Source organism: Chiloscyllium plagiosum, unplaced genomic scaffold (genome assembly GCF_037043375.1).
Source record: "Chiloscyllium plagiosum isolate Xiang-an unplaced genomic scaffold, Cpla_swu_hap1 HiC_scaffold_13, whole genome shotgun sequence".
NCBI classification, from domain to species: Eukaryota; Metazoa; Chordata; class Chondrichthyes; order Orectolobiformes; family Hemiscylliidae; genus Chiloscyllium; species Chiloscyllium plagiosum.
The window spans coordinates 3,607,923-3,627,492 of record NW_028270151.1 but is presented as its reverse complement, the minus strand read 5'-3'; the positions used below and the strand labels follow the sequence as shown (position 1 = coordinate 3,627,492).

The 19,570-nt window shown below is 41.4% G+C and overlaps 1 protein-coding gene across 1 annotated transcript in view; it reads right to left on the bottom strand.

The window, feature by feature from the left end:
• The window catches only part of LOC122556243 (uncharacterized), a 288,957-nt gene that overhangs the window by 204,810 nt on the left and 64,577 nt on the right, over nucleotides 1–19,570 (bottom strand). The window contains exons 2-4 of the mRNA XM_043702860.2: nucleotides 9,508–9,564; nucleotides 3,439–3,528; nucleotides 488–532 (exon numbers count right to left, since the gene is read on the bottom strand). Of these exons, the coding sequence (XP_043558795.2) occupies nucleotides 488–532; nucleotides 3,439–3,528; nucleotides 9,508–9,564 (192 nt within the window). The remainder of the gene's footprint in view (nucleotides 1–487; nucleotides 533–3,438; nucleotides 3,529–9,507; nucleotides 9,565–19,570) is intronic.

Below are 19,570 nucleotides of genomic sequence, written 5' to 3'. Positions count from 1 at the left end.
TGATCTAAGTATGTTCTGAGGGCCTGAAATTAAATCCTGCCATGGCCGATGTTGGTATTTGAATTCAATAAAAATCTGGAATTAAGAATCGAATGATGAGCATGTGACTATTGTTGATTGTTGGGAAAAACCCATCTGGTTCACTAATGCCCTTTGGGGAAGGAATCTGCCATCCTCACCAGGTCTGGCCTAGATGTGACTCCAGACCCACAACAATGTACTGACTCTTAACTGCCCTCTGGGTAGTTAGGGATGGGTAATAAATGCTGTCCTCGCCAACGACACCCATATCCTGTGAGTACTCAAACTGTGGACCCCTGCAACACATGCTCTTGAACAATTGATGATGCCTTTTGGAAATGGATGATTTTAAATCTATTGCATGGTCTTCCTTCTACTCTTTTAAAGGGTAAAAAAGAGGAGCTGTTTGGAAGCAGTTGTTACTTCTCTATTTGCTATTCTGTCTGATAAATATAAAAACACTCACCCTCAAACCCTTCATGCCTGGAGGTCCTGGAAATCCAGGATTTCCCTGTTAACATCAAAATGAGGAAAAATGATGTCACATATTCAGAGAATAAAATCTAGAATTACAATCTTCATTCAACAAGCATTTAAGAACATTTTGTTCTTCATTACATTCTTTTGAACTCTTTTACTGTAATTAATAATAGATGCCAACTGAATTCTTCCAACACTTTTAGAGCCCACGTTTTCTGCTCAGCTCATGTATCTGATCAAACCCTTCAAATATAAAATTTCATTTTAATGGTAACTCTGTTTTACGTTTGAAAGACACATTTTTAAATTTTCTTTACTTTGGGATTTTTGACCACTTTTCCACACAAATAAATGTGAAAACAAAAACCTTTAATTGTTGCGTTTTCGAGTGTTGCACTTCACATCAGTGAAAAGATGCTTGATATTTGAGATGATATTGCACTGGCTAAAATACTGTTTCCCCATTGATGGTAAATAATATGCACCTCATTACTTTATCTTGAGAATTTAACAGACCTTCCACTTTCATGTGTGATTTATGCAAGATAATTGAATTAAAATTACTTTGATTGTAATTTGTTTGGCATATTGTGTTTGTGCCCTGAACTCACCAAGTTCTCTGTTCAGGGAAATTGGGGAAAAAAAGCACGTGATAAACTTGAATATCTGATTCAAAGTTATGTAGTATTACAGTACTGTTACATCTCAGGTCACACCATTATGTAATTAACTATATAATATGTGTCTATTTCTATAAAAGTTAAATGCTCAGGTAGATCACTGACGTGACCAATGCCATTGATACTGAAAAGGTTTTGCCAGAAGTTATGATTTGGAGATTCCGGTGTTGGACTGGGGTATACAAAGTTAAAAATCACACAACACTAGGTTATAGTCCAACAGGTTTAATTGGAAGCACTAGCTTTTGGAGCGCTGCTCCTTCATCAGGTGGTTGTGGAGTATAAGATCGTAAGCCACAGAATTTATAGCAAAAGTTGACACTGTGATGCAACTGAAATGATACTAGATTAGATTAGATTCCCTACAGTATGGAAACAGGTCCTCAACTGAAATGATATATTGAAAAAAATCTGGATCGAAAAATAACTGAAACCAACACGCCCATACTAAATGATGAGAGACTTAACAAACAATCCAAATCTTTTTCAATATAGAATTTCAGTTACATCACACTGTAAATTTTTGCGATAAATTCTGTGGCTTATGACTTTATTCACCACAACCACCTGATGAAGGTGCAGTGCTCCGAAAGCTAGTGCTTCCAAATAAACTTGTTGGACTAGAACCTGCTGTTGTGTGGTTTTTAACTTTGACAGAAGTTGGTTCTGTTACTTTCAAAGTTCTCATCCAAACTAATCTGTATCTCCAGTGCTATAGCACAATTTATGGTATTTCAGAATGATAGAGGCACTGTGGCCAGGACCTCTGGTTTCTGCTCTTCAAGTCTGGTAAGAGTGCATCTCATCAGGGTTTGGTGATGTTCTCAATGTGAATGTTGTTGGTTCTTTGTGCTTTGGCAAATACCCCGATTGCAAGCACAAAGATGGTAATGAATATTTATTTAAGTTAATCCTTTGATTTCCCCACTTATCTGCAGATTTTCTCTATTTTGGAAATGACATTCAGTCCATTGCCTCCTTCCAAACGGTTTTTGCTTTCATTCATAAGGAAACACAAAGAAGGCAATATTCCTTGATGGCACAAAAATCTCCAGATTTAGCTTGCAGCATCTTGTCCTTTGTAACTACCAAGTATTAAGCAACACCTATTTTTCTAATCAACCTTTTCAGAGGTGCTATTATATACCTCTAAACCCAGGTCTCCCAGTCCACAGATAGGGACACTACTACTGTGTTACAAGAGCCCTATTCAGCAGCGCCTATCAATGGCAGCTTTAATGGGTAGCTGTGAGCAACTTCCTGTTTCTTTCTCAGGTACAGGAAGTTTATTATGAAACGCTTGAGATCGAGCTCATATACCTGATCAAAGTCCTGTTGTTTCAGTACTGTGCATGGAAGGTGTTAAATGATGTCCATAACCAACAGAAAACCACTATAGCCCATGTAGTTTATAGATAAAACTTGTCCTACCCACAAGGCTGGAATCATTTCTGTTTCTATAAAGACAATTAAAGTTAATTTCCACCACTCTGTTGCTTGTGCAGTTTGGAGATAAGCTGGATTCCCCAAAACACAGTCATCATTGATGAGAATTTGCATGAGTAACAGGACTTCACTGAACTATCTTGATAACTTCGTGTAAAAAAAAAAACCACATTAAGATGGTGGAAGCATTACAAAAAAATATTACATTGGGTTCCATATCTAAAAAGAGTGTACGAGCCTTAGAGGGGTCCAAAGAAGGTTTCACAAGAGTGATCTCAGGGATGAAGGGTTGCTCATACGAGGGGTGGTTGAGGCCTAGGAGTCTGTACTCGATGGAATTTAGAAGGATGAGGTAGGATCTGATTGAAACTTACAGAATACTGGGAAGGTGCTGAATCTGTGGAACTCTTTGCTGCAGAAGGCTGTTGAGGCCAAGTCATTAAGTGTATTTAAGACAGAGATAGATAAGTCCTTCTTTGGTTAGGGGATCAAAGGGGCGAAGGCAAGAGAATGAGGCTAAGAAACATATCAGGCATGATCAAGTCTCAATGGGCTGAGTCGCCTATTTCTGTTCCTGTATCTTATGGTCTTACTGTAAAATGTGGTATAGAGAATGCGGGCCTAGTTTCTATCTCCCTCTACAAGCATATCATACATGTATTTTAAAAATTATTTAATTAGCATTGATCACTACTTTGAATGAGGCAGCCAAACACTTAATGACAGGGTAATTGTTGTAGTATTCTCCGTTATGACAAGCTCTGTTATTATAACTCCTTGTCTTTAACTAGTCTTTTTGGAGCTGACTTACCTTAGAACCTTCCGGACCTCGAGGACCCTCCGTACCTGGAAATCCTGGAATTCCAGGTGGACCCTGTGCACCAGGGAAACCTCTTTCGCCCTGCCATGACATGGAAAAGGATTTTGAAGTCAATCTTGTGGAAGTACTTTAGAAGTTAATAGAATTAATACCAAAAAATCCTTTCACCATATAATATATATCTTAGTTTGCTGAGCAAGATTTAAAAAAAATCTCTTTATGTCATTAAGACATATTTTTGGTTCCCCTGTTCTTGGGAAAGACAGCACATACCTTGCACAGTAACAGCATGAAATGGCTTTCCTACCTATTGGTCAAATTATATTCAACCAGCCCACACTCACAAAGCATAAAAGTAATACCTACTGTTAGATGTGATTCCAACATTAGCAAGTACTTGCTGAACAATCCTTAGGATGCTGATAGTTACACTAATAATCAATTTAAGATAATCATTTAAATATATAATGTGACTCTCTTTGCTTGTTAGAAACTGCATGCATTCATTCGCAGGAACCCATTCTCTGCAAACGAAGGGAAATTGTTCAAGTCTTGTGACTTTTTAAAAATTACCCAGAAGTCATGTATAGTCCGCCCCTTCTCCATTAGTTTCCCCATGGTAATGTACTGGCCAAGCAGAGCTCACTTGCCTTCTTGCATTTGTCTTGATCGGTGCAAGACAAAAGCTTCAGCTATGCTTTTCTTTTCGTCAGTAATCAAGTTCTGTAATAACAACCAAATGTTGATGACATTTTCAAAAATAAAACCCAAGTTGCAACTCAATTTTTTAAAAAAATACCTGTCAATTAATTTTAAGCAATTTATAGTCACTGGGTTGTTCAGAACTTGAGTATTGAGAAAATAGAGACATCTTGTTGAAATTTCTTGTTTTGCACTCATCAAGACATTCAATAGAATTGTAAGGCAAACAGCATTTTATACTGTATGATAAGAGAATGGTGGCAAATTGACTCAGATTGGTAGCAGCATTGTGATAGAAAATACCCAGTTAAAGGATCACGGTCAGTTTACTATCAAGCTTAAGCTGTCAAGTTTAAAGTGGACAAGTTGATTCTCTTTGGTCAAGGCATTGCTCCAAGGAATGAACCAGAGAATGGTTGTTGCTTATTTTGTTAAGTTGAAACAGACATAGAGTCATAGAGTTGTACAACATGGAAACAGACCCTTTGGTCCAACTCGTCCATGCTGACCAGACATCCTAAATCAAGCTTGTCTCATTTGCTAGCATTTGGCCCATATCCCTCCTAACCTTCCTATTCATATGCCCATCCAGATGCCTTTTAAATGTTGCAATTGTACCAGCCTCCACCACTTCCTCTGGCAGCTCATTCCATACACGCGCCACCCGCTGTGTGAAAAAGTTGCCCCTTAGTTCCCTTTTAAATCTTTCTCCACTCACCCTAAACCTATGCCCTCTAGTTTTGGCCTCCCCGACTCCAGGGAAAATACTTTGTCTATTTACCCTATCCATGCCCCTCACAATTTTATAAACCTCTATAAGGTCACCCCTCAGCTCTGATACTGTAGGGAAAACAGTCCCAGCCTGTTCAGCCTCTCCCTATATCTCAAACCCTCCAACCCTGGCAACATCCTTGTAGATCTTTTCTGAACCCTTTCAAGTTTCACAATATCCTTCCTATAGCAGGAAGACCAAAATTGCACGCATTATTCCAAAAGTGGCCTAACCAATGTCCTGTACACCTGCAACATGACCTCCCAACTCCTGTACTCAATACTCTGACCAATAAAGGAAAGCATACCAAATGCCTTCTTCACTATCCTATCTACCTGCGGCTCCAATTTCAAGGAGCTATGAACCTGCACTCCAAAGTATGTTTGTTCAGCAACACTCCCGAAGAGCTTACCATTAAGTGTATAAGTGCTGCCCTGAATTGCCTTTCCAAAATACAGCACCTCACATTTATCTAAACTAAATCCCATCTGCCATTCCTTGGCCCCTTGACCCATCTGATCAAGATCCCATTGTACTGAGGTAACCTTCTCAGCTCCATCTCCAATTTTAGTGTCATCTGCAAACTTACTAACCATTCCTTTTATGTTCACATCCAAACCATTTTTATAAATGATGAAAAACAGAGGAACCAGTGCCGATCCTTATGGCACACCACATTGTTACAGACCTCCAGTCTGGAAAGCAACCCTGCATCACTACTTTCTGTCTTCCACCTTCAAGCCAGTTCTGAATCTAACTGGCTCATTCTCCCTATATTCCATGTGATCTAACCTTGCTAACCAGTCTACCATGAGGAACCTTGTTGAAGTCTTACTGAAGTCTATACAGATTACGTCCACCGCTCTGGCCTCATCAATCCCCTTTGTTACTTCATCAAAAAACTCAATCACGTTTATTGGTCAGAGTATTGACTACCGGAGTTGGGAGGTCATGTTGCGGCTGTACAGGACATTGGTTAGGCCACGGTTGGAATATTGTGAGCAATTCTGGTCTCCTTCCTATCGGAAAGATGTTGTGAAACTTGAAAGGGTTCAGAATAGATTTACAAGGATGTTGCCAGGGTTGGAGGATTTGAGCTATAGGGAGAGGCTGAAACAAGCTGGGGCTGTTTTCCCTGGAGCATCGGAGGCTGAGGGGTAACCTTACAGAGGTTTACAAAATCATGAGGGGCATGGATAAGGTAAATAGGCAAAGTCTTTTCCCTGGGGAGGGGGAGTTCAGAACTAGAGGGCATAAGTTTAGGGTGAGAGGGGAAAGATATAAAAGAGACCTACGGGGCAACCTTTTCACACAAGGGTGGTACGGGTATGGAATGAGCTGCCAGAGGAAGTGGTGGAGGCTGGTACAATTGCAACATTTAAGAGGCATCTGGATGAGTATATGAATAGGAAGGGTTTGGAGAGATATGGGGCGGGTGCTGGCAGGTGGGGCTAGATTGGGTTGGGATATCTGGTCAGCATGGATGGGTTGGACTGAAGGGTCTGTTTCCATGTGGTACATCTCTATGACTCCAAGTTATTAGAGGGAATTCTGAGGGACAGGATTTACATGTATTTGAAAAGGCAAGGACTGATTAGGGATAGTCAACATGGCTTTGTGCTTGGGAAACCATGTCTCACAAACTTATTCATCGAGTTTGTGAAGTCATCCATTTTGGTAGGAGTAACAGTAAAAAGGACTATTGCTTGGATGGTAAAAATGCTGTTCTGCAGAGGGTCCTGGGTGTCCTTGTGCATGAATCAGAGAAGGTTGTTCTGCAGGTACAACATGTAAGGCAAATGGAATTTTGTCCTTCATTGCGAAAGGAATTAAGTTTAAAAGCAGGGAGGTTATGTTGCAGCTGTATAAGGTGCTGGTGAGGCCACACCTGGAGTACTGTGTACAGTTTTGGTCTCCTTACTTAAGACAGGATGCACGAGCACGAGAGGGGATCCAGAGGAGGTTCACTACGTTGGTTCCAGAGTTGAGAGGGTTGGTTTATGAGGAGAGACTGATTAGACTGGGATTATATTCATTGGAATTCAGAAGAATGAGGGAGGATCCTATAGAAACATATAAAATTATGAAGGGAATTGATAAGATAGAAGTAGAGGCGATGTTTCCACTGGTGGGTGAAACTAGGACTTGAGGGCATAGCCTCAAGATTAGGAGGACCAGGTTTAGGACTGAATTGAGAAGGAACTTCTTCACCCAGAGGGTTGTGAATCTGTGGAATTCCCTGCCCAGTGAAGTAGTTGAGGCTTCCTCATTGAATGTTGTTAAAGCGAAGACAGTTTATATGAATACGGTGAGAGGGCGGGTAGGTGGAGCTGAGGCCATGAAAAGATCAGCCACAATCTCACTGAATGGTGGAACAGGTTCGAGGGGCCAGATGGCCTGCTCCTGCTCCTAGATCTTATGTTCTGAAGTCCTCGAAACTGCTAATACCCCTGCTTCTCATTTGTAATTTGTTAAAGCATATGAAAGTCCTTTTTCTGAAGTAGGGCTTATGCCCGAAACGTCGATTCTCCTGTTCCTTGGATGCTGCCTGACCTGCTGCGCTTTTCCAGCAACATATTTTCAGCTCTGATCTCCAGCATCTGCAGTCCTCACTTTCTCCTGAAAGTTCTTTTCCCTGATTTCTGATACATTAATGTTCTCTGCAGTGAATGCACTTGTAATCTTTCCCTGAGATTTCTCTGAGAGATTGTTCCCTAATGATACCTTTCTAATTCTTCCAATATCTCTGCTCCTGATATTTCTCCCTGGACAATTTCCCATTTAATTATAAAGTGATATAATCCCTGCCTGTATATTTTTATCTTCTTATTGAACTGATCCTCTTGCTCATAGTGAGATCTCCACTTTATTGATTGATTTGGTTTTGGAATGTCTGTAATAGATCAGACTGATTTGAACAAATAAGAGTACATTAGTACATTACTGTGCCTGTCTGTTGTAAATGATCCCATTCCCTTCCTCCTTACAGTGATTCCTAGACCCTGGAATTACCAGACCTAAATGTACATTACAGACAGAACAATTAACTTTATGATTGAACTCAAACTTATAATCATCCAGGCAGCGAGTCATTACCAGTGTCCATTGTGTATCTGGATCTGGAGATGACCAATCCTCCCCAGGCTGCAATGATTTTAGTGAGGTGGGTGTCTGCAGCTTAGACCAGGTAAGAACAGTTCTGAACTTTGTGAATTCATTTGAATAGCAGAGGTAAGCTTTTAGAGTATTAAGGTATTGCTCTGGAGTTGGTCCCAGGACATCATTTGGGGTGGTAAGGTGTCTTTTGGTGGAAGTAAGATACTCTTTGAGAGAAGTCAGTTACCCTTTGGCATTCTTATAATGAGAACATGACTGTGTGTAAAGAGAGTATGATCTCATTGTGACTTGTCAAGTTATCAAAAAAACTGACAAGACCTTAAAGAATAGTCAAAGAGTTGTCAAATCTGTCAAAACATGTTTGATAGTGATCTGACAAAACTGTTGAGGCATTTAAAACTACAGGCCAATTGACCTTTGGAAAAAATAAAAAAGGAAACTTGTTTTCTATTTCACACTACCTGTAGACATCAGCTTGAAGATTTCAATTGCTGGATTCATGATGCATGACTGATTTGACAGGGATCCATTATCCCAGTGGAGTTCCTTCCATTTCAGGTTGCCTTCAGTTGTGGTTTGGGGGCCCATGGAGATAGGCACCTGAACTTAGGCATCATGGCTTTTTATGGATGAGACATGGAGACTCAGGTGGGGGAGGGAGGGGGGTGATGGTGGTGAGGACAGAAGGGATGTTAATCTTTATTTTAAAACTTTGGGCAAAATGCTGGGGCTCCATTGTCACCCATCCCACCTGCACACTGGGCATTCTCCTCGGCTGCATTTCCCTTGACTTCCAAATCAAGTCTTCCACCCTCCTTTTCACACCAATGTTAGGAAGTTTGTATAGCCATTTTTAAAGGATGGGTTTTAGCCAGCAATTCTCCTGTCTCTGGGCACACAATCCAGAGGATCAGTATCAGTACATTGGTATTCCTGTGATTCTCTCTCAATGAGTGCAAGGTGAAAATCTTCTTTGGGATGTCTCTTTTCTCCAGCATTCCATTCTGTTCTACCGAGAGATGGTATCATTTACAATACTGCTTCTCTGAGGTTTACAGTAAAGCTATGGGGCAAAGTTAGGGACACTGCAGAAACTTTGTCCCCCATCTAACAAATCACAGCAACAAGTAACAATTTGGACTAAGTACCAACACACTGCCTCCAAGACAGATAGAGAAAGAAGAATATTAAAATAAATTGTCATCATTGTCTGTTTTCAAACATAATTTCCTTTGTAGCATTAGGTATGAAATGTAATCAGCTCATGCTAAGACTTTACAGGATCTGGCTCTTAGCCATAGCAGAATCATACAGTAGCAATCTTTACCTCGTAGACAGTCAATGTAAAAGGTGCAATAATTTGAAATGTTACTGAATTCACGTATTTAATTTAGTTAACTTAGATTGCAATTGGCAGTTCTTAAGTTATGAACTGTCTATTGGTTAACAATGAACATTGAATATCTTACCTTAGTGCCTTTTACTCCATCACAGTGACATTTTGATTTACCACTGCATGTACAGGCCTAGAAGGAAGAGACAGGAAAAAACATAAGAAAAGCACATAGTTCATAAATATTAAACTTTACAGAACTCTGTAACCTAGTCAAGTGGAATTAAGCATGAGGATCACTGGAAACAAGTCATTTGGAACGAAGTATGAAGGTCAAACAATTATTAGATTTAACATAATGAAGTGCTTTCTGATGCTATTGCGCAGTTTTTGGGAATCCAATGTCAACTTGACTGTTAAAGAGGAAAATGAGCATATTTTTCTGTGATGATGCAGCACTTGTTAAATATGTAAACAGCATCTAGTGGCAGAACATCAGTATTGCACATCTACTTGTTTAAATAATCTTAACTGCTTCTTTGTGGCCTCTGGGATAAGTTTGATATGTGACTGGATCTGTCATTGCAAAAAATTGCATATAAATACCAGCAGTACTCTCCAACCATAGTGTGCTAAGAGACATTGCAGTAAAGTCCTAGCTCTCAGTGTTAGGTGAACATCAGTCCACAAATATCTGTTCCCTCCTTCACTGATGCTCAGTAGCAGCACTGCGTACCATCTACAAGATGCACTGCAGAAATTCACCAAAGATCCTCAGACAGCATTTTATAAACCCATGAACACTTCCATCTAGAAGGACAAGGGTAGCAGATACATGGGAACACTGCTACCTTCAAGTTCCCCTCCAAGCCACTCACCATCCTGACTTGGAAAATATCACCAATTCCTTCACTGTCACTGGGTCAAACTCCTGGAATTCCTTCCCTAAGGGCATTGTGGACAACCTATAGCAGGTGGACTGGAGCAGTTCAAGAAGGCAGCTCACCCCCACCTTCTCAAGGGGCAACTAGGGACAGGTAATAAATGAAAGCACAACCAAAGATGCCCCTGGTCCATGAGTGACTAAAAAAAGGTCTTTGACATATGAAGTAACGCGAAAAACTTATTATGGGAGCTGGCTGTTCATGTCATTTCAATGAAGCCCAAGCCTGGAAATGGTCATACTCTCCCCAGGGTGGCCTTGGGAAGGTGGCAGGTCATTTTGCCAAATTCACACCTGGTTTCGGTGGAAGTCAAAGATTCTCAGTTTCTTCACTCAGGCATCATTTGCACGCATTCAATTATTCGTTAATTCCCTTTCCTCTGTATAGTGTCACTGATCTTCACTAGGGTATTTGATTGGATTGAAATGCAGTTATGCACAAATCTCTGACTTAGTTTGCCACAATCATGTGACAACTACCATGAGGCAAACATCTCTTATGGAGATATTGAAAGCTTCACTTCCATAAAATCCTCATGTTAAACAACATACTGCTGGGTTATACGCTTGAAACACTATTTAAAAACAAATTTAGTTTTGATGAAAAATTATTGCAAAGGAAACTATAATATGCCCACAGGTGGTGTGAACTTTTCCTTCACTCATCATTTTTTCCTTATTGTTTTTATTCATTCATAGGATGTGGGCATCACTGGCCAGGTCAGCATTAATTGCCCATCCCACATTGTCTAGAAAGCATTTAGGAGTCAAACTGTGTGTTTGGAGTCACATGTGGATCAGCAGATGAGGACAGCCAATTTCCTTCCCTAACCAACATGAGTGAACCATATGGGTTGTGAATTCAGAAGTCACTATCTATTACAACAAGATTCAAATCTGGATCCCCAGAACATTATCTGGGCCTCTGGATTAATGGTCTAGCAATAATACCACAAGCCAGCTTGAAAATGCAATGTAAATGCAATTGAGATGTTGCTAACTCTGCCCAACCTTCTCCATCACTGCACTTTTGACTATTGTTACCTTTTATATCCTACTTCCCATTTGTAAAAAAATCATCAGAGGGCATGTTTTGAGCTTTCTTTCTTTAACAGTCACAATAATTGGTGGTGCTGGCTCGAAGGGCAGAATGGCCTACTCCTGCACCTATTGTCTATTGTCATAAATGGTTTGGTTCTGTGACACTTTAGATTAGATTAGATTCCCTACAGTGTGGAAACAGGCCCTTAGGCACAACAAGTCCACACTCCGAAGACTAACCCACCCAGACCCATTCCCCATATTTACCCCTGACTAATGCACCTAACACTATGGGCAATTTTGCATGGTCAGTTCACCTGGCCTGCATATCTTTGGACTGTGAGAGGAAACCCACGCAGACACGGGGAGAATGTGCAAACTCCACACAGACAGTCGCCTGAGGCAGAAATTTAAAAAAAACCAAACGTCAACAGATTTCCCCTTTAAATGCTCCAGGTGAACAGAAATATCTTTAGCTGAGCCAATTCTGGGCAGCAGGCTTAGGAGTATCACTATTACTGTAAATTGTGCAAACGTTAGTCATCAGAGAGGCAGGCAAATTATCCCTGGCTGCCATGTCATCTCACCTGCCTGCCCACAAGCTTTATTTAGAAAGTGAGTGAAAATTTATTGCTGGTGATGAGGATCACACCTATTGAAGGCCTGAGGGAAACATCATGTTATTTTTCTTCAGGCGGTCTGACGGAAGTAGCAGCAATTTACCTGGACAGTGTCAGACCTCCTGTCTAATTAAGGCACCAGGAGGGAGGACATCAATCCCCCTTTAGCTGCCACACAGAGTCTGGGCAGATCTTGATCATCATTGTCACTAGGAACAACTGTAGTTGAATTACTGGAAACAGGAGTGGGTTCAATTCATGAGGAGGTCATGACTGACCAATAGGGCTAGTTACCAGATACAAGAGCAGCAGCAGTCCCTCAGTGAGGAACCCTCCTGGATAATCCCTCAGTCAAGCAGCGATGCCTGTGTACAAGAAACCCAGCTACCCACCCAACTTCCAAATACCCATTACCCTCAGCTTCCATACCTCAACCTTCTAAACCCCCAGCAAGATCAATTGGGCAGCTTTCTGGAGAGCCAGGAGACCCATACAAACGTGTTGTAATCCCCAAGCCAACATTAAAGCTCAGTAGATCCAATTGGTTTTAAGTAGCACATTAACAAACTTGATTACTTTAATCCTGCTGCTAGTGGGCAGATTTCCCATATCAAGCTCTTTCTGTCACTCACTAAATGTAGGACAGCTTTCTCATCCCTCCCCCGGGTAGCCAGATACATGGCCCCTCTTTTCCACTGGGTTCCATTAACTTCCACCCACAAGAGTTCCTTATGCTAGCTGTAAAATAATTCTATTTGGCAAGTATGCCACACAAAGGGAGGACGTCATGATTGAAGTCAGGTCCTTGTGGCCGTGTAACGTCATGGGCAGGAGTGTTTGGATTTCATTGACAGTTTGCTGAACGGTTATGAGCCACTCTTGATCCCCTGGCCCAGCATTCACATCGGTTCTGTATAAAATTACGTGAATTCATGAAATCATTTGCCTTTTGCCTCAGGTTGCCATGTAACTGTTCAGTAATAAGGAATGGCATCATTAATCAGTCTTCTCATATACTGCCCAGTAACTTGCTGCCTGTTTCCCTGTTGTTTCTGTATAAATCTGCCTGTAAGTTCACAGCGGCAAATATCAGAGAATCAAAAGCGGTAATTCATGATGACCACGGTGGCCTAGGTATTATGTTTAGTAAGAGGGCCATCAGGGCATGGGTAACTATGAAGAAAGCTACCTACGAAGGTTCAGTGATGTCTGAGACATGGTTTCTCCCCTCCTTTCTGACTGCAGTTTGAATCAGCAGTGAGGGTAACAGGGTGTCTTAGTGTGCAGCACCAGTAATCCCAGTAAGCAGATGTGTAGCCAATTATACAGCACATCAGGAAGTTAAGAACAGATACTATCCTTCACTTTTAATTTATGTTTTCAGATGTTGAAATACATGGTTGTTTTTGATTAAGAAATAAGTTAAATTAAAGTGAAATAGATCTGAAAAATATATTTGTTAAACAATGCAAGCTTTTTTGATTATGGTGGAGAAATTTGATCTTTCACAAATATAAAATACATTTTCAGAGCTTATGTTTAATAATAATTGTGAAATTAGCATTCTGTTGGCAAACAGGTAGCTTTCTTCATAGTTAGCCATGCCCTGCTATCCCTCTTACTAAATGTAATATCCAGGCCACCGTGGTCATCATGAATTACCACTTTTGATTCTCTGATATTTGCCATTGTGCACCTTGGGGTGGCACTGTGGCTCAGTGGTTAGCACTGCTGTCTTACAGCGCCAGGGACCTAGGTTTAATTCCTGCCTCGGGTAACTGTCTCTGTGGAGTTTGCACATTCTCCCCTTGTCTGTGTGGGTTTCCTCCAGGTGCTCCGGTTTCCTCCCACAGTCCAAAGATGTGCAGGTTGGGTGAATTGGCCATGCTAAATTGCCCATATTGTTAGGTAAATTAGTCAGGGGTAAATATAGGGTAGGGGAATAGGTGTGGATGGGTTACTCTTCGGAGGGTCAGTGTGGATTTGTTGGGCCGAAGGGCCTGTTTCCATACTGTAGGGAATCTAATCTAAAAAACCAGCAGTAATTCATTCAATAGTGTTTAATTATTTTTTGCCAGGTGTTTATAGTGAGACTAGCAGCATAAGTGTGCAAGTTTTATTTTGTTCAATAGATTCTCTACTAATCAGACTCTGGGAAGGACTTCAACAGCACAACCTGTACAGACTCACTAACACTATGTTAATCTGTGCATGTGTTGACTCCTGAAGTTGATCTCTATTTCAGTGAAGTGATGACTGTTGACAGTTTTGTCATCATAACTATCCATCATGTCCATACCCTTTCTTGTTCACCCCACCATCACAAGCTGCATGCCTCTCTCTGTCTCTCTCTGCTAAAAGGCAATGCAAGGCAGAGACTGGTATCCTGTAACTGAGCACTAAACTTCATGTATACTAAAAAGCAAAGTAAAATATACAGAAACAATGTAAAGTATGTGGAGTGTGAAGTAGGTGAATGCTAAAAAAGCATAGATGCTTTTGGTGTCAATGATGTATTGTATATGCATGTCTGTGTGTGTGTGTACCTGTGTGAGTGCATGTCTGTATGTATGTTGTCTGCATGCGTGTGTGGGTCTGTGTGTGTGTACACATGCATGTGTGTATGTCTATCTGTTTGTGTGTGGCTGTGTGTGTGTCTGTGCAACTGGAGGAAGCTTGAAAATTATAGATACCTCTAAGTTTCAAGCAAAAGTTGAAAGCTGGATAACGAGGTGGGGCTGGATAATGTGGTGAGGCTGGATAATGCGGTGAGGCTGGATAATGCGGTGAGGCTGGATAATGCGGTGAGGTTGGATAATGCGGTGAGGTTGGATAATGCGGTGAGGCTGGATAATGCGGTGAGGCTGGATAATGTGGTGAGGCTGGATAATGCGGTGAGGTTGGATAATGCGGTGAGGTTGGATAATGCGGTGAGGCTGGATAATGCGGTGAGGCTGGATAATGTGGTGAGGCTGGATAATGTGGTGAGGCTGGATAATGCGGTGAGGTTGGATAATGCGGTGAGGCTGGATAATGCGGTGAGGCTGGATAATGCGGTGAGGCTGGATAATGTGGTGAGAGTAGATAATGTGGACAGGCTGGATAATGTGGTGAAGCTGGATAATGCAGGGAGGCTGGATAATGCGAAGAGGCTGGATAATGTGGTGAGGCTGGATAATGTGGTGAGACTGGATAATGTGGAGAGGCTGGATAATGTGGTGAGGCTGGATAATGCGGTGAGGCTGGATACTGAGGTGAGGCTGGATAATGTGGTGAGGCTGGATAATGTGGTGAAGCTGGATAATGCGGTGAGGCTGGATAATGTGGTGAGGCTGGATAATGCGGTGAGGCTGGATAATGTGGAGAGGCTGGATAATGTGGTGAAGCTGGATAATGCGGTGAGGCTGGATAATGTGGGGAGACTGGATAATGCACAGAGGCGGATAATGTGGTGAGGCTGGATAATGTGAGACTGGATAATGTGGTGAGGCTGGATAATGTGGTGAGGCTGGATAATGTGGTGAGTCTGGATAATGTGGTGAGGCTGGATACTGAGGTGAGGCTGGATAATGTGGTGAGGCTGGATAATGTGGTGAGGCTGGATAATGTGGTGAGGCTGGGTAATGTGGTGAGGCTGGATACTGAGGTGAGGCTGGATACTGAGGTGAGGCTGGATAATGTGGTGAGGCTGGATACTGAGGTGAGGCTGGATAATGCAGGGAGGCTGGATACTGAGGTGAGGCTGGATAATGTGGTGAGGCTGGATAATGTGGTGAGGCTGGATAATGTGGTGAGGCTGGATACTGAGGTGAGGCTGGATAATGTGGTGAGGCTGGATAATGTGGTGAGGCTGGATAATGTGGTGAGGCTGGATACTGAGGTGAGGCTGGATAATGCAGGGAGGCTGGATACTGAGATGAGGCTGGATAATGTGGTGAGGCTGGATAATGTGGTGAGGCTGGATACTGAGGTGAGGCTGGATAATGTGGTGAGGCTGGATAATGTGATGAGGCTGGATAATGCGGTGAGGCCGAATAATGTGGTGAGGCTGGATAATGTGGTGAGGCTGGATACTGAGGTGAGGCTGGATAATGCAGGGAGGCTGAATAATGTGGTGAGGCTGGATAATGTGGTGAGGCTGGATACTGAGGTGAGGCTGGATAATGTGGTGAGGCTGGATAATGTGATGAGGCTGGATAATGCGGTGAGGCTGGATAATGTGGTGAGGCTGGATAATGTGGTGAGGCTGGATAATGTGGAGAGGCTGGATAATGTGGTGAAGTTGAATAATGCAGGGAGGCTGGATAATGCGATGAGGCTGGATAATGCAGTGAGACTGGATAATGCGGTGATGCTGGATAATGTGGTGAGGCTGGTGGGGTTTGCTGCTGCCAATTTAGATGGGCACTGGTGAAGGTGACTGGTGGTGGTGGAACGGGCTGGGACATTAGTTTGGAAAAGCAGCTGGATGGTGGACTGGACAAGAATTCAGCGAGCTGTAGCTGCTAGGTACACACTCTGATTGACACAGTGAGAATTTGTGTCCTCTAGTTTTTCCAGGAAGGAGAGGAGAATTGGATATGGGATCTTAATAATATGCCAATTCATGGAAATAAGGTAGTCATCACTAATTGGAACTGATGGACTGCATCCAAGGATATTAAACAGCTACAGATATAGTGGATGCACTGGGAGTAATCTTCCAGGAAAGCTTAGATTCTATAAAAGTGCCAGAGGATTGAAAAACTGTAAATGTAACACCTTTACTTAAAGAGAGAATGACAAAAATCAGGTAGCTATAGATCAATTAGTTCAATGTCTGTTATTGGGAAAATGTTAGTTTCTATGTACCATAAAAGGTGTAATAGCAGAACATTTAGAAATGCGTAATATAATCAAGCAGAGGCAGTATGGCTTCATGAATGGAAAATTATACCTTATAAATTTGAGTGGTTATCAAGCAGGATAGATAAAGGGTAAGTAGTGGATGTAATATATTTAGATTTCCAGAAGAAGTTGATAAAGGTAATATATTCAACAACTTAATAAGATAAAAGCCCATGATATTGGAAGTGGTACAATAGCATGTATAGTGAATTGGGTCAAAAATAGAAGACAGTGAGTTAGAATAATGGGACCATTTTCAGAATGGCGATCTGTAACTAGTGGAGTGCCACAAGGATCAGTGCTGGGACAACATTTATTTATGATACATATTATTAACTTGAATGAGGGAAGTGAATGTTCTCTAGCCATTTGGCAGATGCCACAAAAATAGTTGGGAAGGCAGGAAGTGGGGGTGACACAGAGAGTCTGCATAATGTGGGAAAATGTGACATGATGCATTTTGGAAGGAAGAAAAGAGTAACTGAATATTTTTTTAAATGGAGAAAGACTGCAGAAAGTACAGAACAGAAAAATTTGGATGTCCTTGCCCATGAATCACAAATGGATAGCCTTGAAGCAATTGGGAAGACAAATGGAATGTTAGCCTTTATTTCAATGGGAATGCAGTATAAAAGAAGTAGCTTTGCTAAAAATTATGAAAGACACTAATCAGACTATAGCTGAAATATTGTGAACAGTTTGTGTTCCTCATCAGAGGAAAAATACACTGGCATTGGAGGCAATCCAGAGAAGGTTCACTCGGTTGATACCAGGTATGGAGGGACGTTTATGAGGAGGGGTTGAGTAGATTGAACTTGCCCTTATTGGAGTTTAGTACTATGAGACCTTATTGAAACATACAAGATTTTTTGCACACTTGGCAGGTTAGATGTGGAAATGTAGGTTCCCCTGTGGGAGAGTTAAGGACGAGAGGAAATAATCTCTGAATAAAGGGGCACACATTTAAAAGAGAGATGAGGGAAGATTTTTTCATTCAGTGGGTAGGGAGACTGTGGTATTCTTTATTGTAAAGGGCTGTTGAGGCTGGATCATTAAGTACATTCAATGTTGAAACAGACAGTGAACAGATGATTATGGGGGAAAGACAGGATGATGTAATTGAGGTGAGCCATGATCTCATTGAATAGTGTACCATTCACAATGGACCAAATAGTCTACTTCTGCTGCTATGTCTTACGTCTTATAATAACAAAGTTCTGAAGTCAGCATTTAAAGCTTGAGGAGAAAATTGCATAACTATTTCTTGATATCATGATTCTGATTTTTTCATTCTGTCTCTATTTTTCAACCTATCTTACTTTTGCTTATTCAGCACATTGGAGGGGAAATTTCCACTCAATGTCTGTCTAACTAATGCAACATGTATATGATTGCTATCATGTAATAAACAGTATCTTATTCAAGACAACAGCCACTTCTTGCTTATGCTCAATTGTTGGCAGAAAACCCTAAAGCGTCAAGCATTCAGTAGTAGGCACCCCAACACCATAATTCGTTGTTACAGTGGGGCCCGGTCACAGTTTAACACCTCCTAACCCCATGCCCTGATGTTCCAGGATTGATTCAGATGGAAGTAAAGACAATCCTCGGCAGTACCTTGACAGTCCCTTCATTGGTCAGTCAATGTTATCTTAAGCTGACTTAGGAACCTGCACCTGTAATGAGGCATTGACATTGTAATAACTGTGTCCCTTAACATATTCACGGCCTCGCAACATGATCATTTGCTTTCTGTAACAATGCAGCAGGTTAAGGCCAATCAATTTGCCTGCATCGATGACCTTAATGGGTCACAGGTGGTTCAAGTGACTGTGAGGGGCTAGTCATTCAGATCCCTGGAGCACATTTTAGATTCCAGGGCCATATGTTATCAAAAACGGATACCTGATGTGTGTTCCACACTTGATAGATTGATTGCATATCAACATAGGAGGCAGCACATGAGGAAAATGTGCACTACCAGTGTTCATGATACAATAAGGCCTCAAAAATGGTTTTACTTTGTGATCTTTTCATTAAGAAGTTGGAACAAGTCAATAATGCTCCAGTCGCAGGTTGTAAAAGAGAGACCTGTCTGACAAATCAAATATGATGCTGTAGGCTGTTTCACTCAATGCTATGAGAGCGTATTTATCTCCTGTCCCAGCTTGCTACAGGTCATCGATATTCAGTGCACCTCTCTGCCATTTTACATTAAAATTTAACATCAAACAGAACAGTACAATGCTGCTGATCCCTGTCACTGTGATGCCTGACTCTGTGGTGTGGCTCAATGAAGCCATCATTAAATGTACTGACTTGAATGATGATTTCTTTGTTGCATTATTGACAAGCATCATAGCTACTTAAACTACGAACACAGGTTTCATACGTTTCAAGAGGGCATTGGATGAGTATTTGGTTAAAAATAAAGTGTAAGGGCAAGGGGAGAAAGAAGCAGATTGGCACTTGGTAATGGTGCTTATTTAACTAGTATAGACAGCCTAGTTGGATAGCCTCCTTCTGCACCGTGACAATTCTGTGATCTATTGATTGCGTAGGCATACAATAACAGATTATTATCCACACAAGATCTTGTTTCAGTTCATGGTAAACACTGGCTTGCCCATGTAGGTACCTTGAGAAACTCAAGTCAAAGTTACAGATGCTACTCAACCAAAAAAGGAAGAAAGAAACAAAATTATATC